We start from the raw sequence: 25999 nt of genomic DNA, 5'->3' as shown, positions 1-25999 counted from the left end.
TGAGATGACTTTTCCTGATTTCGCTCCTCTGATTGAATTTCAAAACAGCATGAATACAGTGAGAAAGTTTTTTATGGTCTCCTGAGTGCAAAGAGGTTAACTTCTAGATTTCTGAGCTGTTAAACTTGGGAAAGAAATGAGAACATGTCTCTTATATCATCTTATACTATATTAAGCTCTTGGTTATCAGTTATCTGAGCTGCTACTAATAAATTAGTAGGTGACATGTAAGTTGGTAAAATGTATTTGGGTGCTTATATTTGCTCATGGTGTGTTTCTGATGTTCTACAATTGCCTTGCATTTCAAATAAATTCAGCTACAGACCAGGATTGTCATTACCACCCCATATTATTTATTTATCATTGTTCTGGACATTCTGCCCAATGGAGTGTGGTATGAAACAAAATGAACTATAAATATTAGAAGGAAGATAAACAAGCCTCTGTGGTAACAAAGAGGGTCAGAGAAATTGAACAGATCATTTACCAGAGAAGAAATATAGATTGCCAACAAATATATGAAAAAAATATAATCTTACTAGCCATCAAAAAATAACAAGGTACCATTTTTCATCTGTCAAATCAGCAAGGATGATAAAATGATGATCATCATTATTGAAAAACATCTGGTATGTCGGGGGAGTCTCCTATGTAGCTGTTGGAAAGAAAGATGGGAAAAATATTTCTGAAAGAGAATTTAATATATACATCAAAACCTTAAAGATGCCCATAGTCATCACTACCACAGCTCCACTTCTAGGAATTTACTATCGGCAGTGTCTCCTTTCTTCTTTTGCATTGCTAATCCCTTTGAGAATCTGATGAAAGTGATGAATCCTCTCTTAGAAAAATGCAAATATACAATCAACTTTGCATTTAATTTCTCAGGTCCTGTGGTGATTGCCAAACCCCAGCAAAATGACAGCACCCTCTACTGCAATATTGACTTTGCATAACACCCAAAATACTGTTACTTTAGAAATTGGAAGGCATCCATAAACTCGAGTCTGGGAAACTTTATATTTAATACATTTTATATATTAAATTATAAAAACAAGGCACAAAGTAAAATTTTACATTTAGAAAAATTAAAAAATTAAGCACACATTATTATTGTAACATACATTACTAGCTGCTGCTGTCTGCCCTTCCTTTTGACTTCAACCCCACCAGAACTGCAGCCTACATGGGGCCAATGGAATTGCCCCTGAGTGGAATGTTAAGAACAAAATTTTGGGCTGCTCCTTCGCTCTAGCCAGCCCCTTCCACTTGCACATTTTGCTTTTTCTCTTTCTTCTACCAAGGAGAGGGATTTGTGAGAGCAAAAAGAAATGCCAGCCCAGGAGGGAATTCACCTCCCCTTTGCAATAGACCCTCCAGAGGGTTCCTGCCTCCTGGGCCAAGTGCAACCTTTTGTTCATGTTTTTAGGGAGTGAGGGCTGCAGTGCAGTTTGGCACCACAATGTGGACGGGAACAATGGGATGATCAAGCTTGGTAGGTAGTAAAAAAGGCTGAGACAGTGCTACTTTCAAGGGGTTTCCTGAGTTAGGAGAATATCTGTGACTTAAGCCAATTCGGAGGGTTTTTAGAATGAGGGGAAAATCACTAGATCCTATGCTCTGCTGTTGAACTTATTTATTCACACCCACGAAACTGTCTCAGAGTTAGAAAATAGCTCTTGGTATAATGAGTAGAATGTATCAAGAAGGCATCTGCCACTCTAAGGCTCACCCTGAAAAGCAAAATCTGTGGAAGTGACAGTATATTGTCATAAAGGGACATCTTGGTTTCTTCATGTCAGCAGTCTTACTATGCAGACTCTCCTGTTTTTCTTCTTTTGTGATTGCACCTGCTTTTCTTCTCTTGTGATTGCACCGTCTCTGGCTGAGATCTTACACCAAGATGTAGAGCAGCATCTTAAAGCCAAACCATTCAAAAACCTTTGTTCAGGCTCTTGGGCTCAGAGGGAGAGTGTCTGAATTCAGATCCCGTTTTGTTTCTAAGAGGTGTTGTGAGAGTTGTTGAAGAGCTTTGATTCCAAACTCCCTGTGTATCATTGGACAAATGACTTAACCTCTCTGTTCCTCATTTCCTAAACTGGTATATAATTGGATATAATAGTCCTTATTTTCCAAGGCTACTGTGAGAATTTAATGACTTCATATATTAGGCACATAAAACTGTGCCTAATAGCACTCAATAAATGCTAAATGTTATTATTATCTTTATATTTTGGATGAGATCCGTAAAATAAATAGAAGTCCTATAAATTCATTAAATATAATTACCTGGTGACATAAAACTTTCTTTAACTTTTGTTTTTATTCCTTTGTTTTCTAATTATATCATTACTTAGTTTGATATTGGCTTCCAGTGGATTATGTTTTTGTTTTGTTTTGATCTTACTGTGGGACCAATAGACCATCTATACGTGGCTGAACTAGGCTATCTGTCCAGACCTTTCGCCTGGGTATAAATTCCTTTTACTAGCAGAGAGAGGGCCAGATGGAAGGATCATCTCAAGGAAACCTGGGCAGAAGCCCTTTCCAAGGTTGATTCTAACTCTACACAGTTCTGGAAGGCCAGCGGTTGAGAGCTGGGTTCTGTATCCTTGGCATGAACATTGGTGTCACCCTCACGAATGTGATGCTGCTCTAAACGCATGAGCAGTGGCAGACAGGACTGGAGAAGAAGAACATGGTGGTGTCAAATGGTGACTACAGACTTTGTGGGGCGATAAAGGACATTTCCTTGGAGACACCCTAAATTAACTGGCTGTTCTTTTATTGGGAGCTATTTTACAGCTATCAAGATGGTAGGAGATCTTGCCACATTATTTGGGTGTATATTAACTGAGGGTGATTCAATTTCTATAAGCACAGGCTGGCGGTTTGGGGAGATTTAAGTTTCATGTCCAGTCAAGAGTGAGTAGACCATTGGACTATAGAACAGAGAGTTTAAATTGGTGGGATTTTCTATGCATTTTGAAAGCAAGATGGTATCATCAAATTGTAATTTTTGTCTAAACCAAAATCTAACAGCGAGATCAAATATTTTTGGGAGTGACTGTTTGGGTTCCTCTTTGAATCTAGGGTTCTAGTCTGAAGAATAAAACCTCATCTCTCTGCTTTTGGAAGCTGATTGTGGGTAGGGGTGAATTTAATTCATTTAGGGATAGTTTTTCATTATCTAGGACTTAAATTACATATATATATATACATTTACATTTTCTGAAAGAAATTAAGATAAATTAAAAAAGAACTTAAGATTTTTCACCATAAAATCTAGCCAAGTTTATTAATTTTTCCTCTGTATACCTCTACAAAAAGAAAAGCTGTTTGAGGCATGTTTTACTTTTTTTTTTTTTTTACCACAAAGTGCATTTTTTAGTCCCCTCCTCCCCACTCACACACACACACACACACACACACACACACACACACACAGACACACATACATACACACACACATTCCTCATTTAGGGATACTAAAGTTTCAACATGTACCAAAATAACAATAACAAAACCTTGGAGGAAAAGATGTTTAGGAAGTTAGTTATGTGTGTATGTCTGGGTATTATTTATAGGACTAAGCTTTGCTGAGAAAATGTAGCATTCTTTCATCTTGTTTATTTTTTTAATACAATCTACTAGTTAAAGATGAGGAAATATTGCCTTACGCAGCATGGTTCCCGGCAGAGTCCGTGGGTTGATTGATGGAATATGTGAGACGTTGCAAAGCCATTTTTTCCTTTAGGCCCTGAATGAATTGCTACCAGCCAGGGGTAGAATGATGGTGGTCAGAGATGGGCTATGTCAAGTTTGATTTGGGCTGTGGCACTTGAGGCAGGCAGTGGAGGCCTTCCTGTCACAGAATGAGCCTCAGCAATTGCAGCGTATTCTGTGACTGCCAAATCAAAGCATGTTAAGTGACCAGGCAAGGGCTCTCTGCTTTTGACAAGACACAGCGACAGTGACCGACAGAGAAGGCTATGGGAGTGGCCCAGAACGGCACACTCCATGACAGTGTGCTGGGCAGGCAATGCAACATGTTGATTGAAGTCTCCTGAAATTCATCAGTGTGTTCACAAAAGGAAGGTTTCTTCATCAACTCACTCCCACCCCAAACTCTGTTTTGTTGTATAGCTCATGCAAGGCACTGCTCACTGTTACTTTCTGAAAATGTTCACAAGTTTTGTGCAAAGCACTTCCCAAACGAAATAAGACATCACTGCCACCTGTGATAGTAGAGACCTGACAGCCCAGAAATCTTGAACAAAGGAACAGAACCATGAATACAAGTCAAACCACCAGCAGCTCCTGTTCGTTTGAACAAATGATAAGGAAAATTAACTTAGGAAAGAGCATAAGTATCGGGTTGGCCACATTTTAGGTTACATGGACATCTTTATTATGTTTATCAGGATATCAGTCATTCACTTTATTAATTGAAATATTATTAATCAACTATTATCATTTATTCACCATTACAAATAGACCAACATCCAAAAGAAAAATAAATAAACTCTCTACATAAAACTAGTCTGAATCGCTGGGCGCAGTGGCTTATGCTCTGTAATCCCAATAGTTTGGGAGGCCGAGGCGGTTGGATCACCTGAAGTCAGGAGTTGGACACTAGCCTGGCCAACATGGCAAAACCCCATCTCTACTAAAAATACAAAAATTAGCTGGGCGTGGTGGTGGGCACCTGTAATCCCAGCTACTTGGGAGGTTGAGGCAGGAGAATTGCTTGAACCTGGGAGGTGAAGGTTGCAGTGAGTGGAGAAGGTACCCCTGCACTCCAGCTTAGGCAATAAAGTAAGACTCCATCTGAAAAAAAAACTAGCCTGAACTTTAAGAGATTTAAAAATTGTAATACCTAATATTTTTTATGCCATTAAATGTTGGACATTAAGGAGAATTAATTTCTTTTTATTCCGTGAGTCTTTATTGGACTCAAGCAGTATGTGGTATGCTATTACAATGACTCACATCTCTACATTCTAGGAATTTACACTTTAGCATGGGCCGTTACTGTCAATTCCTAGACAGTCGTACACAAGGCAGAATGGAGGGGCCTGGCAAGAAGCACAAAGGAGTCCTGAGTCCAAGGGGCAGAGTGAGGCTGTGATGGCCATTTCCTCAGGAAATGATGAGCATAAAGACTTATCTTCATTATTGTCTCTGATAGAACTTGGTGTTAATGGGAAATCAAGCTTGACTTTCCAACTTAGATTCAGTATCAGATCACTAGTGTAGAGTTTGAGAGCTGGCAATAATGGAGGGACATTTGGAACTGTCTCTAAGATAGGAAGGACAGGGACATTCAGGGCTGTCTCTCAACTAGGATAGTGAGGGAGAGCATTTGTGGGGGAAGCAGGGGAGAGGGCCCAGGTGGTGGTGGAGTGCAGGTCCCACCTTCTTCTTGGTGGGGTGGGCAGAGAGGAGCTAACCCAGCACCAGCTCTGTCAGTGATCTGCCTCTGTATTCCTGCAGGATATAGATTGCCCTTTGAGTCCTGGTAGATCTTCTCACACAAGCATCTCAGCATCCTCATGACTCAGGTGATGGGGGAAAGCAGGAACACGCAGGTACACTCCAGCCCAACAGAAGGGTTTTGGGAAAAGCACAGTTGAAAAAGTCAACATGCAAACAGCCACGTGGAAAATCCACTGAGTTTACAAGGACTTTCATCATAAAGAGACTTTTCTAAAACAATAAAAATAAAGTTCTTTTTAAAAAGAGATCTGCTTTCCTGTTTTAAATCTGTGAGTCATGGTTTCTGTATCTTTGCTTTACACATACAAGGCCCTGAAATATGGAAGGGGCCCAAAGAGTCAGATAATCATCTTTTAAAGGACTTCAAAGGATATGAGCTGGATGTAGTTCTTGCTCTTCCTTGGCTGGCCACAGAGCCGTTCCTTCTAATGTGGTTCACAGGTCTGTCCTGGGCATTGCCAGGCTGCATTTTCTGCTCACCTAAGCCAATGACTTCCATGGCTGGCCAGGCATGGCTCTTTCCTTCTGAGCGAATCAGAAGGAAGCAATTCTGAATCTGTCTGCTAGACAGCGATTGCCTGCTTTGCCCCGCTAGTAATGTGCTACTGTGTCTTAAAATAAGAAAATAAGACTGCTCTCTGGACTGCTGAGCAGGTGCTTCTTGAAAAATAATGAAAGAGCTTCTTGCTTTTCCTTAATCCATCATGATTTGAAACCTTTGCACCAGTGCAAGTACACTCTCACTAAAAATAAATGTGCTTGCTGAAGTAGTCGTTCATCTCAAAATATTCTGAGTCTGCTTTGTTCTTTATTCTTGTTTTCCAAATATTAAAGAAGAGAAAACTTATTTTTTTTCTTCCCTTAAGAATACATTTCTTGGCAATGACTTTAACTAGACATCCTTCAAAATTACAATCCATAAGCCTCTATATTATCAGTGCTTTCTTCTGTATTTCTAAATACTTGATATCATTCTCCTTTCTTAAAAAGAAATTTCTCAGCTGGGCGCGATGGCTCACATGTGTAATCCCAGCACTTTGCGAGGCCTATATGGGTGGATCACCTGAGGTCAGGAATTTGAGATCAGCCTGGCCAACACGGTGAAACCTCGTCCCTATTAAAAATACAAAAATTAGCCAAGTGTGGTGGCGGGCACCTGTAATCACAGCTACTCTGGAGGCTGGGGCAGGAGAATCACTGGAACCCAGGAATCAGAGGTTGCAGTGAGCCAAGATCATTCCACTGCACTCCAGCCTGGGTGACAGAACAAGACTCCATCTCAAAAAAAAAAAAAAAAAAAAAATTCTCCCTCTCTCCTCTGTCTCTCTCTTCTCTCTCTCTCTTTCTCTTTCTCTCTCTCTCTGTCTCTCTCCCATCTCTCTTCTTTCTCTCTCTTTGTCTCTTCTCTCTCTCCTCTCTCTTTCTCTCTCTCCAAAAAAAAAAAAAAAAAAAGAAAGAAAAAGAAATCTAGTGGGAAACTCCTGTAGAATTTTTTTTTCAATGTAATAACTCTAATGTGGAGATGAATAGTAACAATATTATCAAATTGTCACAATATTTCCTTGGATCAGCTCATTAGGTAATAGTAGAAAATCTGTGGTTCCAAGATTATGTTAAGAATGTGAAAATGTAACAGGACTAGTCATCAAAAATTACTTTCACATCATGCATTGGGTTCTATTTTGTAAAGAGAAGGTAGAATATGACATTGAAAGCTTTTAAGTGGTCATAGATTTTATTGCCAAGGGTGTTATTTTTAACCGGATGTATTTCCAATGAAATTCCTGCATCCACTCCCCTCCCCCCTCGCCCCTTCCCCCGCCACACACACATGTGCTCCAGGACAGTTAGAATATAATTTCTCACATATCACTAAAATAGAATGATCCAGCCAGCATGAGAGGGTGGATTTTGATCACAAACGGGTCTTTTGTTGAATATATCTTAAATTTACTCTTCAGGATATGAACATTGCTTAGTCAACTGTATATGTTCATGAAAATCTTCATCTTTTTCACTTAAATTAAGATTGAGCCAAGGACATGTCTTCATTGATCTTCTTTTTAGCTTTTTATTATGAAGTAATTTTAACACAAAAATGTCGAAAAGTTATTATAAAATATTTCAATATACGTAGGTTTCTTTTTCCCATATTCCCCCATCATTTATTTACTTTATCATTTATATTCTATATGTATGTGTATATTTCTATCTTTTGCTCCTACAGACACACAATTATTGTCTTTTGAACTGTTTGAGAGCGTATTGTAGATATGATGTCTCCATACTTCAGAGTGTGGTTCCTAGAAAGTAAGAGGTTCTCTTATCCACAGGACAGTTATCAAAATCAGAACATTGACATTTATACAATACTATTATGTAATCTGGAGACCTTATTCATATTTTGACAATTGTAAACTATTGTATTTTATATCAAAAGAAAAGTAAATGAGTGCCCGGGAACTGATCCAGGGTAATGAGATGGGTCTCATTAATGTCCTTTAATCTGGAGCAGATCTTTATTCTTTCTCAGTCTTTCTGACCTTCATACTTTTGAAGTTTAAGCAATGCCCTGCCATTTGGATTTGTTCAACATTTCCATAAGATTGGGTTCAAGGGGTTGGCAGGGGGGTAATGGAAGTAATGTTGCATTCTTCACAGTGTATATGACTTTATCACTTAGTTGGGATGGGATGTGTTAGGTTTCTCCACAGAAAATTCGTTACTCTCCATTTGTAAATAATAGGTGTCTTGTGGAGGTACTTTGTTTCTGTGTAAATACTCGATTTCTCATCAGATGCTTAGTCTCAGATTTTAGCATCCACTGATCCTTCTTGCCTGAAACATTTATTACTTCGTTGGGAGTCAAGTGGTGATTTTCTAATCTCATCACCTCTTCTACCTTTATTAGTTTGTGTTCTAGTATAAGAGCTTTTCTTTTTCTTCCTACAATTTATTCATTTATCTATTTATATCAATATTGATTCATGGATTCCTACCCATTCTGTGGGTTGTAATCATTACTATAATAATTTACTTTGATGGTCTAATTGTCCCCAGTTTGGCCAGCAGGAGCCCCTTCAAGTGTCTCTGTCCTTTGAACATGTTTATATCATTCTTTGAGCACTTTCCTCCTCTCTGATACAGCATGATGTTCCAGGACCATATCACTGTTTTGTGTAACAGCCCTGAAAGCAGCTCTATCTGAGTAGGGCTGGCTTCTTTTAGTGGAGAACGATATTTAGAAACCAAGATCTGGGCTTTAGTTATGCTCACAGTGCTGGGCACATTACTGCTCGCAGGGTGCTAGGCACAGCTAAGAAGTACATGTATATATGCATGTACACAGAAACTCACCTGTATATTGATATCAGTGTCTACATGTCTATATATATTGATAGCCATGGATTTGGAATTACTCCAATTCCACTCTAATGTCCCAGGGTTCTGTGTAGCCCCCCGACTTTCCATATGTGTAACTCTCTTTAACAATGAGAAACGTGGTTCTCAGCATTTACTATATAGCTACTTTTTAACTTATTTCTTTGATACGCATGAATTCAGCATTGTAAGTCTAGGGCACTTTGAAAAATAAATCTACTAACTAAAGTACAATAATGGTTTATAGTTTTTCTGTCTTTAGCCAGAGGGAATATTGTCCAAATACCGTGTTAAAATGTTATTTGAGCTTGCTTTTTCCTCTCTTCACTGCAGTTCTGTTTTTCATTTGCAATCCAGTTAGGTTTACTCATTTTTATTTTGGTTATATGTTGAATATTTTCACCCGGTTTCTCTTGATTGTATTAATTTTTGTATCCATGATTCTGAAAGTCACAACTATACAAAAAGGTATACTTAAAGAAGTATCACTTCTTCATGCCTTCTACCCATTCCCACATCCCCATTATTTTAACCCCATTCCCAAGCAACCACTGCATGTTGGTAATCAGTTTTTTTCTTCTGGTTTCTTTGTTCACAAACAAATATATAAAAATATATGCTTTTACTTCCCCTACTTGCTTACACAAACCCCCCCCCCCTTTTTTTTTAACTTTTTTTCCCTTTTTTTTTTTTTTTTTTTTTGACAGTGTCTTGCTTTGTTGCCCAGGCTGGGGTTGCAGTGGCGCGATTTTTTTTGTATTTTTAGTAGAGACGGGGTTTCACCATGTTGGCCAGGCTGGTCTCAAACTCCTGACCTCAGGTGATCCACCCTTCTCAGCTTCCCAAAATGCTGGAATTACTGGCGTGAGCCACTGTGCCCAGCCTTTTTTTTCTTCTTCTTCTTTCTCACTCATTTTCAAATACACATGTTGAATAGTAGATTAGATGGATTTACTGTAATGTATTCAACTGCTTTATTTGGTACGAGCATTTAGATTGTTTTGTGTATCTTATGATTACAAATAATGCAACATTGGATAAACTGTGATTATGTGTTCTCATGTTGAAGAGTATCTTCAGTGTAAATTCCTAGGTATGATCTTGATGATTCAAAAGACATACAGAATTTTGTTATAGAATGACAGTTCCCTTCCAAAAGGGTTATACTAAGTTGCATTCCAACCATCAATATATGTGTGTCTGTTTCTCTGCAGCCTTGCTAACAGAATATGGGCCATACATTTTACTTTTCATTAGTATGTCTGGTGAGAGAGGTATCTCAGTGTTGTCTTAATTTGCATTTCTCTAATTATGTAATACTATGAGTAGATATTTTAAATAAGACTCTGTCAGGTAAGAGATAATCTAAGGATTTCATTCAGTTTTCTACCAAATATATTAATATTCTAGTTAACCACACATTTTTAAGTACATATCAAATATTTTTGTTCTAAGTTAAATAGTTGCAAGGGATATAATTTCTGGCATATGTTAAAGACTGTTATTTTAAATAATTTTCTACATGGCTCTTTTAAATGTAGCTAATATAATCTAAACACCAAGCTGGCCTCTCTTTAAAAATATCACGAACAAGCTCTTCTTTAATAATCATAAATTTTGTGTTTGTTTTTCCTTGAACTTTAATAGCCCTTCTATTTTCCACATAGAATTTCAACCTAATATAAGTTTATGGTTGAGTCTTTTATTTATTACTCTGTGAGATTACACAAAGAATTGGATATTCAAATAAAAAAGCTCATCTAGTACCAAATTTTACTAATAATTACAAAGAATCAAATAATTAGAAAGCACAAGCAAAACAGAATGAATGTGAGCTAGGACTGTCAGTACAGCACCCTCAATCCTTTCTTGCTGCATTATGTATAGTCTGGCTCAAATTGGCACAGAAAATACCTAATACTGTATACAGTGACATTACTTAAGTAGAGGGCACCCTTTTAATCTTGAAACATCTCCATTTTATACTTAGTTACATTGTGAGATTCTTTCTTGGAAGCTATATGCCATAAATTCACATATTTCAGGTTTGTTTACCGATTCTAGGCAAGCAGGTATATCCTACAAGAAGAATTTCACAGACAAGGATTTGCTTACTTGCAAACAGCAGAAGATGTGGTAATTAACAAGTTGACAATAAGATTAGACTAGGTTCTTTCTTTCTCTAGGGTTACCTCCTTTTCTCCCTCATAAAGGGAGAGAGTGGATTTCATAACTGTTGCTTAATCATTTATTGTCTACCCTGTCATATTTTCTCTGCAAGAAAAATGTATAAACAATTGAAATTTTCAAAAATTATTTTCTGTAACAATACATCTTTAAGTTTAAATATTTCTTTGGTTTGAATTATCCTTACAATTAGTATTAATATCCATTGATTGGAACAACAAATATATGATACATTTTGATAATTATAAATAAAATGTAGTCCCCGTCCCTAATCCCTGACAACCAGTAATCTGTTCTCCAGTTCTAAGGTTTTGTTATATCAAAATTTATATATAAATGGAATCATATAGTATGTAACCTTTGGAGGCTGACTTTCACTCAGTATAATTCCCTAGAGATTCATCCAAATTGTTCCACATATCAAAGGTTATTCCTTCTTATTGCTGAGTGGTATCCCATGATATGGATGTACTACAGTTTGCTTAACCATTTATCTGATGAAAGACATCTAGACTGCTAGTTTTTGGCTATTGCAAATAAAGTTATGAACATTCATATAAAGGTTTGTATTTAAACATGTCTTCATTTCTCTAGAATATGTAGCAATTCCATGTCTAATTAGCTTCAGTGTACCCCTCCTTCTTGTATTCCAAATCTCCACTGGTTGCTTACTAGGATCTCTGGACTTGTAGCCAGTAGATTTGTGTGTTTATGACCTCTAACCACACGGTGTCTCAATGTTATTCTTTCTAAATGTTTAGGGCCGTCTGTGATCCATTCCTAATGAGTTGTGCACAAAAGAAAATGAATTGATAAAGTGCTCCAAGGACTAAAATTGGTGACACTTTTCCCCCGCCACACTGTTTGTCCCTTGAATCCATTTGTCAGGATGACTCTCAAGCAGTGCGCTTGATATCGATTTATCATTTAGAGAATTTTCTCATTGTGAGCGTGTTAGGGCCTAGAGAGCTCTGCTGAATTTCTGTGGCTTTTCAGTATACTGTTCTGACTAGAAAGCAGAGGGAGAGGTATCAGACCTGTCAGGAAATAAATTGTTCTTGGGCCGCTGGGTGGAACAGCTCCAGGTTTCATCATCCTAAGGCCAGCTCACCAGAAGGGGCCACATGAGGGGATGTGTATTTCAATGTGGTGTCATTTTTATTAAGTGACTTTGTCTTCAGGGGCACACTTCAGTACCTTCAAGATAAATCGCTTCTGTCTTTGACAGTGACAATGACAGTATTTCCAAGCTTCACACATCCAAGAGCCAATTGACAGGACAAATTGCACATGGGGACTGCTTGATAAGTGCAAAATGGGGCACAAAATCTCAAGTCACTCTGCATCATTGGAACGAAGTTATAATACAAATAGCAGAAATAAATCTGTCATTTTGCTCCCTAATTGTGGGGCACATGCTGTATTTAACAGATGAAGGAATGTTCACCTCTTTGCTAGAGTTCAAAAATAGTACTTAGTTATTACTTGATATTGGGTCTTGATACATTTTCCTCCATGGTATATATTTCTATAATAAAACATACATTTCCTAATAAAATTTCTATTAATATTTTTATAGATTATGTCAACATAACCTATGCAAATACTTGGGGAAAAATGTTAAACATTTTTTAAATTTTCTCAATATTTTTAGCTTTAGGAAAGTTACTGAAAAAAATATCTCCCAATCAAGGCATGTGCATAAATGTGCCCTAGAGATTGTGTACTTTATGAAATTGGCACGTTTGAGTCTATTAAAAAAATTAAGAGTAAGTCTGTATGCCTTTCTGGGTCATAATCATTCCATTTAGAAAAACGAACAAAAGCAGACTGATAAAGTTAGAGGAAGGCCTTGTTTAGGCAGCTAAGTTTACCCTCTGCTTCCTGGTCAGGCAAGTAAACCTGGCTAAGCAGACATTAGGCAGAAGACTTGGAGGGTAGCCTCATGGAGAATGACAATTAGTGAGCTTCATCCCAGTCTAGCCATAGGACAGCTAGATCCATTTTCGTTGTTTTTTTGTTTGTTTGTTTGTTTTGTTTTTGAGTTGGAGTCTAGCTCTGTTGCCCAGATTGAAGTGTTACAGGTGCCTGCCACCACGCCCAGCTAATTTTTGTGTTTTTAGTAGAGGCGGGGTTTCACTGTGTTGGCCAGGCTGGTCTAGACCTCCTGACCTCATGATCTGCCTGCCTCATTCTCCCAAAGTGCTAGGATTACAGGCATGAACTACCACACCCGGCCTAGATCCACCTTTATCCTGATGAAGTGAAGTAGATCTGCCAAAAGACAGACCCCAAAATGGTATCAAAGACTCACTCTGACAACAAATCAAACACAAGAAAAAACCCTAGCTTTGATTCAAAGTCATTTGAGCTTCCTGAGGATGACACACAGAAGCCTGTAGGGCTGAGGGGGAGGACTCTGGAGCGATTGCAACCAAAAAGGATGCCCAGGCGTACTCTGAGCTGAGACCAAGCCTCTTGGGTTGACCTTCTGAGGGTTTCAACTGCCTTTATTGAGGGATGTGCAAAGTCCTACCCACCATAGTGTTGGGCTCCAAGAGCAATTTTTTAACATGTGTTGTCTAGTATGTTGATACACAATGCACGAGAGGTAGGGTAAGAACCAACATGGCACAGATTTAACGTTTGCTTTTTGGAATTATTCTTTGAAGTGGGAATGGTCTGCTTTGTTAAACACCATGTCAGAGTTCTTTAGGAATATGATGTCTGAATATTAACTATGCTGCACTGTTGTTTTCTTTCAATGATTGACGCATTATAATTTAAAATCCCTGGGCTATGCAAACACATCTCTAATTAAGGACAGTTTAACTGCCTTTGACTCCAACCACCTTGCAGGATGTTTAAAAAGCCTTGGTAGGGTGACCATTACATTTTGCTGTCCCTGACTAGGTCTTGGTCTCAATATGGACTCTTGAAGAAATGGCCAGAGAAAAGGTAAATGATATAAGAATTGAAACTAAGGTGTCTGAATCCTCTTCAAGTGAAAGAGGAAGTGGAAAGCAGTGGAAAGAGCTTTTGTTTTGTGGTGGAAGACTTGGGTTCTACATCTCACTTTTCTGAGACCAGCTGTGGGATTTGGGGCAAGTGTTCTCAGATCTTTGGGTATCAGAGTCATTACATTTGTAACAAATGAGTGGTGTTAGGTTGGTACACACACATACATATAAGTGATTGACCCATTTATATGTGTATGTGTATGTGTGTGTGTGTTTGTGAGTAGGGGGAGGGAGGGAGGGAGAGAGAGAGAGATTGAGAGAGAGAGAGAGAGAGAGAGAGAGAGAGAGACAGAGACATATCTTTAAAATAATTGACTCACATGATTGTAGGGTCTGGCAAGTTCCAACATTTTAAGGGAAGGTGGGCAGACAGGAGACCCAGGGAAGAGGTGTTGCAGTCTTGAGTCAGAAATCAGTCTAGAGGCAGATTTTCTTCCTTCTTGGGGCATCTGTTCTCTCTACTAAGGTCTTAACCTTATTGGATGAGACCTACCTACATTATGAAGTGTAATCTGCTTTATTCATAGTCTACTGATTTAAATGTTAATCACATCTAAAAAAGAATATCTTCACAGCAACATTTAGGCTGGTGTTTGACCTAAGAGTGGGCACCATGCCCTACCCAAATCCATACATAAAATCAGCCATCACTGTGTCTAATTATATGCCTTATTATAGAAGTTAGCTTAAGGAGTCACAAGCTGAGACGGAAGGAACATTTTTCTTAGAGTTGGGAGACATGGGCCCAAGAACTGATTCTCTCACTGGTGGGCTCTGGGACTGCCACTGACTTCTCAGTGGAAAATGAGTGGCCTAGTTTTGATCATTGTGTTCCAATGTGATCATTGACAGGTACATATTTTCTGTCATAGGCTCCATGTTTAGAGCAATTTTATTTGCCCAATAAATCACATTATGTAAATGTGAATTCATTTTTTGCTTATATATATATACACACACACACAATATTATATATATTATATATCCACACCTATATACACACAATATATTATATATATACACACATATTATACGCGTACACACACACACATACACAATAAAAGAGACACTGTCAGAAAACAGCTTTTCTCTGCCCTTTTGAAGTATTGAAAATAGTTCCCAGATTACCACTCCCCTTTGCTATTTTTATGGGTTTCTCCAGGGTCCAGGAAGACTGATGGAGGACCTGCAACTCCTTGATGGCTGATGCTGAAACTGGGCAGGGAGCTCCAGGAGGAGCCAGAGAGGATCCTGTTGGCAGGCTCACCACAAGTCTAAAGGGACCAGCCTTGGGAAGGGCAGTTAGGATGTGGCAAATGTGAGCCAGGTTTCTGGATCCTACTGTCCAGGTTCAAGTTCTGGCCACTCTGTGACCTTGGGCAAGTTACTTCAGCCTCTTACAAGTTCCCTAATCTATGAAACAGCTATTATATACCTTATGGAATTATTATGAGGATTAATGATCCATATAAAGCATTTAGCCAAGTACCTGGCATAGAGGAAGTCCTGCCACTGGTCCTGTTCCTGTTAGTGATTCCCAGGAACCAGGAATTGGTTCTAGTAGCCCCCTTTGTGTCTTCCCTCTGCATTCTTCTAGACCTCCAAAATGTATTATCGTGCTGACAATAATTTCATAGATTTCACTATGAACAGCATCTATCCTTTAATACTTTCTTCATGGCTTAAAGCTTGTAATACAGGTTCGTGGTCATAATTATCCAATCAGTGTTTGTGATTTAGATTGTTGAGAAATTGGCATGTAGATCCATCTCCACTCTTCAAAGTGCCCAGTGAATTCCTCACCTCTGTGGCCAGCAAGAAAGCAGTGGATTCAAGTGAGGTCGTAAATCTCTGTGTTGCACCCTTAGCCTTTTCTCTGGAAGGTGCAGGTGGGAATTCATGTGATGGAAGAAGAGCTTGACTCTGGTATTCTGCCCAGGGTTAAGAGCGGCTTTTCTTTTTCTCATCTTCTGCCTTGGAACCCAAAGACTATTAGGATTCCCAGCAAAGTTTCCTCCATTCTCCTTTCCTATCATGCTATTTTATGTCAGCTGGGTACATATTTTATGTCCTACAGACAAAGGAAAAACAGCAAAGTTTATTTTTATTTTTTTATTATACTTTTAAGTTCTGGGATACATGTGCAGAACGTGCAGGTTTATTACATAGGCATACACATGCCATGGTGGTTTGCTGCACCCATCAACGTGTCATCTACATTAGTTATTTCTCCTAATGCTCTCCCTCCCCTAGGCCCCCAGCCCCCAACAGGCCCCGTTGTGTGATGTTTCCCTCCCTGTGTCCATGTGTTCTCATTGTTCAGCTCCCACTTATGAATGAGAACATGCGGCGTTTGGTTTTCTGTTTTTGTGTTAGTTACAGCAAAGTCTTTTATATCTCAAGAGAGGCCTCCAGTTTATTCTTGGCTTGTCATTCTTGAGAAGCCCAGCAGTAAGTGGAACCCAAGCTAAGCTTGTGAAGCTGGGCTCATCCAGCTTGGAAAGTCGAAGAACTCCAGGAAACCAGGTGCTTGGGTTCTTGTACAATCATCCATCCCATCTTCCATCTTTGTTTGGGAACCCTTGATATGACCCTTTTCATCCCACTCTCCAATCTAGCGTGAGGTGAGTCAGGTTCAAAACAGCAGCTTCTCAGGCCAGAATGAAGTACGGACCGGCCACCAAGGGAAACAAATGGTACTGCTCAGCCAGAAGTATAACTTTCAGGCAACCAAGTTTGTTTTGACACAGATGGGCAGGGAATGGTGATTCATGAATGAAGAGCTGGCTGGGGTGTTGGAAAACTCATGAGTTGGAAGGAGAGATTCTGAGGACACTGCTGTCTCCTGATCCGATGCTGTGAACACTGCAGACACTCTGGCGGGTCCCTTGGCTTCACAGCCTCTCTATATTTTCACAGGCTATGAATATTCTCAAATAACTTCTTCAGTTGGGGTTGGGCAAGTCTATTTACACACATTGCAAATGTCTGTGTTTGGGACATCGGTTTATGCCATGGAATGACACATGGGGAAAGTGTTCATTTTATTTCTCTCAGAATGATTCATTTGTAATAAGTTTCGTGCCCAGTGCCTGTTTCTGCCACCATAGAAAAGAAGCTGGTATTTACTGCAATTTCCAGCTAGTTGTTACTTTTCCTGAAGACTACTCTTCTCGCCTTCCAAGTCCCTTTGTTCCAGCACCCTGGGTGGTGAAGGCTTAAAGAAAAATCTGTGTATCATTTTGGACACATTTTGTGACCAATTTTATAAGATGATGTTTTCTGTCTACTTTGTGGCTCTGGAAGATGGCAACTCTTAAAGACAGGGCCTATGATTCATCTAGAAAGAATTCACCTCTTTCATAGACAGGATAACAGGATTCTCCTTAAGCAAGCCTGACATTGGTGCACAGCTATGTTGGTTGTGGAACCCCCAGAAGCAGCCTTGCACATTGAGTTCTGTGTTCTTACTCATAAGGAGGATGTGCCCACAGAAGAACATTAAAGGGAATTTTCCCACATGAGAGAAACTGTGGCAGGAGGAGACCTCTCTATTTATATTTAGAGTAAGTCCCTGTAACAGTGTTGATGTAGAAATATACAGGTGTAATGGCCCATATTATAAGGTTTCTGTTTATTCAGACATGGGAACTCCATGGTCCAAATACACAGGGGACATGGTTGCATGCAGAGCATAACTGAATCATTGGTATTGTGAGACAATTAATTTTTTAAAACAGTTTTTACTCAATTTCCCTTGAAAATCAGAGCTACAAGATGCATTTCTATTAAACTATATATATAAAAAGAGAGAAGTTCACTTTTTGAAAAAAGGTCTGAATAGTGTTTTTCAGTGACTTACAGTCAACATTATGGGTTAATGCCAAACTCTGGAGAATTTAATGGGAGAATTAAGAAATGTGTGGACAGGCAGTAAATAATTGACTTCCTAGAGCAAAGTGCACAGACATAGGTCAGGATTCCGGAACTTGGGCCATTATGGATAACAGCAGGGCTGATTTAAAAGAGTTTCTGAGGGGAGATGGTCTTGCTACGTCATTTTATCCCTTTGCATTCTATTTTTAGGGACATGCTTTTTAAAGAATTATTTCCATTCCACTTCTAGGAAGCCCCATTCAAATAATTGTTTTCCTATGTTTCTCTTTTCTTTTCTTTCTTTTTTGAGACAAGGTCACACTCTGTTGCCCAGACTAGAATGCAGTGGTGCATCATAGCCCACTGCAACCTCCGCCTCCTGCAGGTTCAATCAATTCTCCTGCTCAAGCCTCCTGAGTAGCTGAGACTACAGGCGTGCACCACCATACCCATCTAATTTTTGTAGTTTTAGTTGAGATGGGTTTCACCATGTTGGCCAGGCTGGTCTTGAACTCCTGACCTCAAGTGATCCACCCACTTTGGCCTCCCAAAGTGCTGGGATTACAGGCCTGAGCTACCACGCCTAGCCCCTGTATTTCTTTAAGAAGTGCCAACTTGTTAACAATATTTCTTTTTTTTTTTGAGACAGAGTCTTGTTCTGTCGTCCAGGCTGGAGTGCAGTAGCATGATCTCAACTCACTGCAACCTCTGCCTCCCAGGTTCAAGTGATTCTTCTGCCTCAGCCTCCCCAGTACCTGTGACTACAGGTGTCTGCCACCACACCCAGTTAATTTTTGTATTTTTAGTAGAGATGGGGTTTCACCATATTGGCCAGGCTTGTCTCAAACTCCTGACCTCATGATCTGCCTGCCTTGGCCTCCTGAAGTGCTGGGATTATAGGCATGAGCCACTGCACCCAGCTGTTAACAATATTTCTTTGAATTTATATAATTTCATATAGATAATATATTTCAAATTTGTATAATCTCATTTAAACTACTTATCTGTGCTCCACTCATCTCTCCAGTACACCTCCAAAATACAACTTTATTTCCTTTAAAATGTTTATTTTATAAGTAATACATATTTATAAAGAGGAAGATATTTTCTCTTAGTTATCAAAATTTTACTACTATGAAATTGGTTTTCATTGTAGTGAATCATCTACAACTTGCAATAAGGATTTTTAGAAGCATTTTTAAATTATGTCATGATATATATTTCTCTATGCAATTTTTTAGAAAAATATCAGAGAAAGAGAGAGAGCCTTTAGAGGAAATCAGGATTTTTTTCTGCCAAACATAAAAATAGTTATTTCTAGTTTTGGTGAATAGTAAAAATAAATATACCTCATTTCAGGTACTAAAGTTAATTTCCTCCATATGCCTTTTCCCCTAATTTATTTTTAGTTTGGTAAAATACATACAACATAAAACTCACCATCTTAACCATTTTTAAGCACACAGTTCAGTGGTATTAAATACATTCATAATGAACACAACTATCACCAGCAACCATCTCCAGAACGCTCTTCATCTTGCAAAGCTGCATCCATTAAACAGTAACTCCTCATTCGTCCCTCCCCCAATCCCTTGACAACCACAATTCTAATTGGTCTGTTTCTTTGATGTTAACTACTCTAAATACCTCATACAAATAGAATCATACAGTACTTGTTTTTTTGTGGCTGGTGTATTTTACTTAGGATAATGTCATCAAAATTCATCCATGTTGTAGTATCTGTCAGAATTTCCTTCCTTTTTAGGGCTGAATAATATTCCTTTATACGTATATACTATGTTTTGTTTATTCATTCATCTGTCAATGGACACTTGGATTGCTTCTACTTTTTAGCTATTGCAAATAGTATTGCTATAAACGTGTACAATCTCTCTTTGATACACATCTTTCAATTCTTTGGGGTGTATATATACCCAGAAGTGGAACTACAAGTCATATAGTAATTCTACTTTTAATTTATTTATTATTATTATTTTTTGAGACAGAGTGTCACTCTGTCACCCAGGCTGGAGTGCAGTGATGTGATCTCAGCTCACTGCAACCTCTGACTCCCGGTTTCAAGCGATTCTCCTGCCTCAGCCTTCTGAGTAGGTGGGATTACAGGTGCACACCATCACGCCTGGCTAATTTTTGTATTTTTAGCAGCCATCCTAACAGGTGTGAAGTGGTATTTAATTGTAGTTTTGGTTTGCATTTTTCTAAGGATGGTAGCATCTTTTCATGTTTTTTTTTGGCTTCAAAAAATATCTATTAATTTCCATTGCCCATTTTTCCCCCCAGGGATTGCCATACAGAAAGTTTATTTTTTAAAGCCTTTTTTCAACTTTTAGGTCCCGGGGTACAAGTGCAGATTTGTTATATGGGTAAGTTGTGTGTTGCCAAGGTTTGGTGTGTTAATGATCCCGTTACCCAGGCAGTGAGCATGATGCCTGGTAGGTAGTTTTCAACCCTCACCCCCACAACCCTCCCCCTCCTAGTAGTCCCTAGTGTCTGTTGTTCCCATCTTTATGTCCATGTGTACTCAATGTTTACTCCTACTTATAAGTGAGTAAACAAGTGGTAAGAGTAGTCAGAGGGGTTCTTGTGTTGTGATAAGTATATATAAATTGAGTAAGCTGCTTATTAGTAGAACTGATAATAGCTGCTTAAAAGTTGAACTGATCATAGCCGCTTATTGGTAGAACCGTTGTAATAAGTATATATAAATTGAGTGAGCCACTTATTAGTAGAACCGATAATATCTGCTTATGAGTAGAACTGATAATAGGATAATAGGATGATGGCTAGGGTAACTTCGTATTAAATTGTTTGGGTGACAGCTCGTAATGTTCTGATTAGTGCAGAGTTTGAATTGGATGCTGAGAACATGTGGTATTTGGTTTTCTGTTCCTGCATTCACTTCAGACAGTGGCCTCCAGCTATATCCATGTGGTCGCAAAGGACATGATTTTGTTCTTTTCGTGGCTGAGTAGTATTTATACATGGTGTGTATGTACCACATTTTCTTTATTCAGTCCACTGTGGATACCTTTACCCATTTTTAAGTTGGGATTTTTTACTTTTTGTCATTGACTTTTAGGTGTTCTGTATGTATTCCAGATATTAATTACTTATTACATATATGATTTGCAAATATTTTCTCCCATTGGGTGGGCTGCCTTTTTAAATGTGTTGGCATTTTCTGTTTATGCACAATTTATTTGGTGCATAAACACCACAATTTATTTGGTGCCAAACGTTCACAGATTGTCCACATGAGTGGCTGAGATAGTGACACCTTTGCTTTCTGATAGCTCAATTTCATGAACTTTGATGCATAAAATGATTTAAAATATTAGGTAAAACTAATGGCTATGTATGAATCATAATCATAAATAAATTTCATGTTCAGACTTAGGTTATCTCCCCAAGATATCTCATTATGTATATGCAAGTATTCCAACATCTGAAAATAGCTGAAATTTGAAATACTTCTGGTCCCAAGCATTTTATCTAAGGGATACTCACCCTGTATTGTTAGTTTTCGTCCTGCAATATTATTCCCTTTGCCTCCTCCTGTCCTTTCCCACTGCTTCTGTTCCTAATCCAGGCCACCCTTATCCCCTGGCTGTGTTTCTGCTATCAGTCAGGCCTCCCCATCCACCTTTCTTCCTGGCATCAGGAAAGTCTGAGTTCACAGCCTGTATCACATCCAGGCACTCCTTGGACCTTAGCCCTTCAGTGGCATTCCAGCAGGAGCAACGATGCCCCAATTCCTCAGACTGGATGTGGGGCGATCCCGCAAAGGTCAGCCTATTTTTTATCCAGAGGTCGTGGACCTCTTACATGGCCTCTGCTCCAGGGCTGTCTTAGGCTATGGGTTTATGTGTGCTCAGGTTAGCACAGCCTCTTTGTCCAAGCTGGCTGAGACTTTCTCTACTGCAGCCTTGCCTTTACTGTTCCCTCCTCCTCTTTAGCCGTCTTGACTTGCTGGGCTCCTGTGTAGTTTCAGGCCATTGCTTTGAAATCCAATGCCTCTTCCTGAGGCCTTCTGTCTTCAGTATGCCACTGCCTCCTCCACTGAACACTCACGGTACTTTGCTGTTCCCCTTCTTGCCCTTTACATGGCCTGCCTTACATCATAGTCATAGCTGTGCATGTGTCAAGGGTGAGAGTTTTGTCCTGGTGAACTGTGGAGCCAGGATTTAAACCTCAACTTCACCTGCCTCAAAGACTGTCCTCTGAATTAATGTTCAATTATTTCTTTCCTGTGGATATTCGGCCCTCCCCAGTTTCATAGCAACCCCCATGCCTAGGTGTTAGATTGCCATTGTGTATAAGAGGGTCCCAATAAATACTTCTGTGATGTACCACCCTTACACATCTTTATTAAAAAGTTACCTTCTTAAAGGGACTACTCTTGTCACAAAGATACAATAGTACTTTACTTCTGTGTTTTAATTTTTTATATGTGGCCTGTATTGTCCCAGTAAACAGAAACATTGTTTGGCATCATTGTGACCGAATGTCCCCTCTCAGTTCTCACTGTTTCCACGGACCTTCTTCTGGTCTTTCTCTCCTTGCATTCATAGTGTTTCTATTTGTGTCACTAATTTTAAATGTAAGTATATACTATTTCATGTTATTTCTTAGATGATCTCTTAAATCTTATGCCTCCCCATAGTGCCTATGCTCCAATAATAGTAATTCTATGTATTTTGTGGGATGAATAAAACAATGAAAGAATGAAAATCCCTTCTTGGCATATTATAAACAAGTTTTTAAAAAGACAGTATTTGAATCTTTTGGAATTATTCTTCTTAGTTTTCACACTGCCATCTAGCTAAGTGATAAGCCAGCATTCTACTCTTAATTCATCTGTACATCTTTCGTTGATTATCAGATCACCAGATGCTCATCAGTTCAAAAACAGTTTAGGTTAAAAAACAACTGGGCACTGCTGTTACTTTTAAAAATTATCTTGGGAAGGAAAACTATCATGCTTTAGGCCATAATTTCAAGAGAACAGTTTTTGCGTCCTTGGCATTAGAAGCAGGCAGCCTAAGTGAAATCAAACATTGAGAGATTTGGAAAGAGACCCAGGCTAGGAGATAAGTTAAATAAAGATTTTGTTTTTGCAATGCAGTGTCCTTTTGATTCCTTCATATTATTCAATTATGTGTGCGTTTGGCTGAAAATAAATTTTGAGTGACTTTATGATGTTAAAGAAATGACAAGTTATGTAAAAGATCACACTCTTCATTTTAATTGGGGTTTAAAAAAGGAGTAAGGAGAGGGAGAGTAGTTCTCTAGAAATTAGATTTTAAAATCCAGCTCTATTCAAATAATTTCAATACATTTGCCAAGTAGGCAACTTGTTAGAAAAGATAGAAATTCTGATGAGTTATTCTTTCAGGGAGCAAGAAAGAAGTGTGTTCACCTTCCCACTGTGACACCGTGACTGTGTGAAACACCTACTCACTCAGTCTATCAGAACAAAGAGCCTTCTGCTGATGCCTCCATTTTCTTCCTCTCTTGCATCTGCAGGTTACCTACCTGGGCAAAGTCTCCACCACTGGCATGCAATTTTTGTCAGGCTGCACAGAAAAGCCGGTCATTGAGCTCTGGAAGAAGCACACGCTAGCCCGAGAGGATGTCTTTCCAGCCAATGCCCTCCTGGAAATCCGGCCATTCCAAGTGTGGCTCCATCACCTCGACCACAAAGGGGAGGCCACAGTGCACATGGATACCTTCCAGGTGGCCCGCATCGCCTACTGCACCGCCGACCACAACGTGAGCCCCAACATCTTCGCCTGGGTGTACAGGGAGATCAATGACGACCTGTCCTACCAGATGGACTGCCACGCCGTGGAGTGCGAGAGCAAGCTCGAGGCCAAGAAACTGGCCCACGCCATGATGGAGGCCTTCAGGAAGACTTTCCACAGTATGAAGAGTGACGGGCGGATCCACAGCAACAGCTCCTCCGAAGAGGTTTCCCAGGAATTGGAATCCGATGACGGCTGAATGAACTTGAGACTCTTCAGCAAAGGCAGCATTGGTCACGGAGTTCAAGGGAATCGATGAGTAAGCAACGTTTCAAATTTGGGATGAAAAGACTGCCAAACTATTGGCTGACCAAGCTTTTTAAATTCAGAAGAGCAATTCTAAATCTAAAGAAATGTATCATTAAAGTAATTACGTTACATTGAAACCTGCTGCTGCTGTGACTGTGAGGAGGGTGGGAGTGTGGATGGGGAGGAAGGTTCTAGACTCTCTTCTTGTTTTTCTCATTTCCCAATGCCTCTCTGTGGGAGAGCTCCATGCCAGTTTTCACCACTCTCAGGCAAATACTCTGCAGCTGTTATTGGATGGGCCATTCCAGTCTGCCTTATGAAATTCCACAAGAATGTTAGGGGCACCTATGGGATCTCCAGTGGGATGGGCAGGGTGCTGATGGGGACGCTGGCCACAGGGAGGAAGGAATATCTCTGTTCCTCTCCCAGGGCAGATGCCCTCCTCTGTATGCAAATCAGCACAGCCTTTATTGAGCTTTACAACTAACAACCTGATAGTTGGCAGTTAATTCACAGTTACAGATAATGCTTTTATTTACATAAATATACCAAGTAGTACCCTCTTATTGTATTCACTTCATCTATTTTCTTAGAATACTTGCAATTACTAATGGCCCCTTCCCTTTCCCTCCTCCTGCCCTATCCACCCTCTTTCCCCTTCTCACATCCCTAGAGGGATGGAATCTCAACATACATTGCAGGACACCAAAAGGAAGAAAACAATCAAGCAAATGAAATAAACAGTCAAACAAACCAGGAGTTTAGAACAACAACCCCAACAACAGAAGCCTTGGCAAAGGGTAATGAGTGACCAACAAGTGAACACACTCTATGTCAGCTCTCCTTTTATCCAGCTGAGATTTATGGTAACTTATTTAATGAATGGTCCTGTCTGATGCATCCTTGATGGCAAGCTTCAAATCCAATTTGGTATCACCACGGAAGCCTCGCTTCCATCACTCAGCATCGCACTTAGATAGAGAATGAGATAATCTTGGCTTGTCTAGAGAACCCACATCATCTTAACCTAAAGGGAAATCTTATTGCGTTATCATAAAATCGATATCTTAGGGTCAGAATTGCCCATTTTTTAAAATTTTGAATGAGAAGTTCTCGCTAAAAAAAAATCCTGAGATTTCTCAGTTTCATGGTTCTTTAAACATTAAAAACACAGAGTCAACATAGAATGAAATTGTAAGTATTTGTTAAAATACATACATTGGAGGCCAAGAGCAGATGACTACTTTTCCAAGTCATGCTGCTCCTTCCTAAACGTCTCTTTTAAATCCTGGTAATATTAGGGGCACTGCAGCACCTAAGAAGCCTTAAATGAGAGCTAATCCAATCTAGAGAGTGATGGTGTCAGCATTTCGGTCTGCGTATCTGTGTGTCCGTATCTGCGTTCGTGTGCGTGTACGTGTGCCCCTGTGTGTGGGCCCAGTTTTCAGGCATGTAGAATAAGCATGGAGTCATATTGAAGAGGACTCACTTCTTGAAGATATGCTTGTTGCTTTACAACATATGTAAGCTATTCTTTAGCATAAATGCATTCATTCTTTAATAAAAATATGTTTGCATTAATAAAGCTGAGGAGTTTCATACTTTATGTGTCTGTCCTCTTTCAAGCAATAAAAACATGAAGAACAAATTAGATCAAGTAGTTGTATCAAAAATATTTTTAAACCGTGTCATAAATAACCTATTCCTTGATTGTGTTTAAAAATCTAGTTTTATTTTCTAAATGCTCAATTTGTTTTTAGTTTCTCCATGCCCCTGAGATGGTGACGTGGCAACAGTTGAAATAGTTCTTTAGTAAGGTGGGTTTGTTTCAGTGCAGAGTCTTCCAGAACACGTTGCAGATGATTGCTATTTACAAAAATCTCATGTATGTCTTTGAAGAACCTATACTGAAATCCTGGAAGGTAAACACTGAGTCATTTTTTTTCTGATGGGACTGGTTAA

At 39.2% G+C, this 25999-nt stretch overlaps 1 protein-coding gene across 5 annotated transcripts in view; it reads left to right on the top strand.

Moving 5' to 3' along the window:
• LOC105473965 (phosphotyrosine interaction domain containing 1) overlaps positions 1-25638 on the top strand; it is a 327251-nt gene extending 301613 nt beyond the window's left edge. For all 5 annotated transcript variants that reach the window (XM_071073492.1, XM_011728236.3, XM_071073493.1 and 2 more), the window contains one exon: positions 23511-25638. In XM_071073492.1, the coding sequence (XP_070929593.1) occupies positions 23511-23987 (477 nt within the window). In that variant the 3' untranslated portion in view covers positions 23988-25638. The remainder of the gene's footprint in view (positions 1-23510) is intronic.
• Positions 25639-25999: the final 361 nt, after the last annotated feature.

The sequence above is a fragment of the Macaca nemestrina genome, chromosome 11, assembly GCF_043159975.1.
Source record: "Macaca nemestrina isolate mMacNem1 chromosome 11, mMacNem.hap1, whole genome shotgun sequence".
NCBI lineage: Eukaryota > Metazoa > Chordata > Mammalia > Primates > Cercopithecidae > Macaca > Macaca nemestrina.
This window is presented reverse-complemented; position numbering and strand designations above follow the sequence as displayed.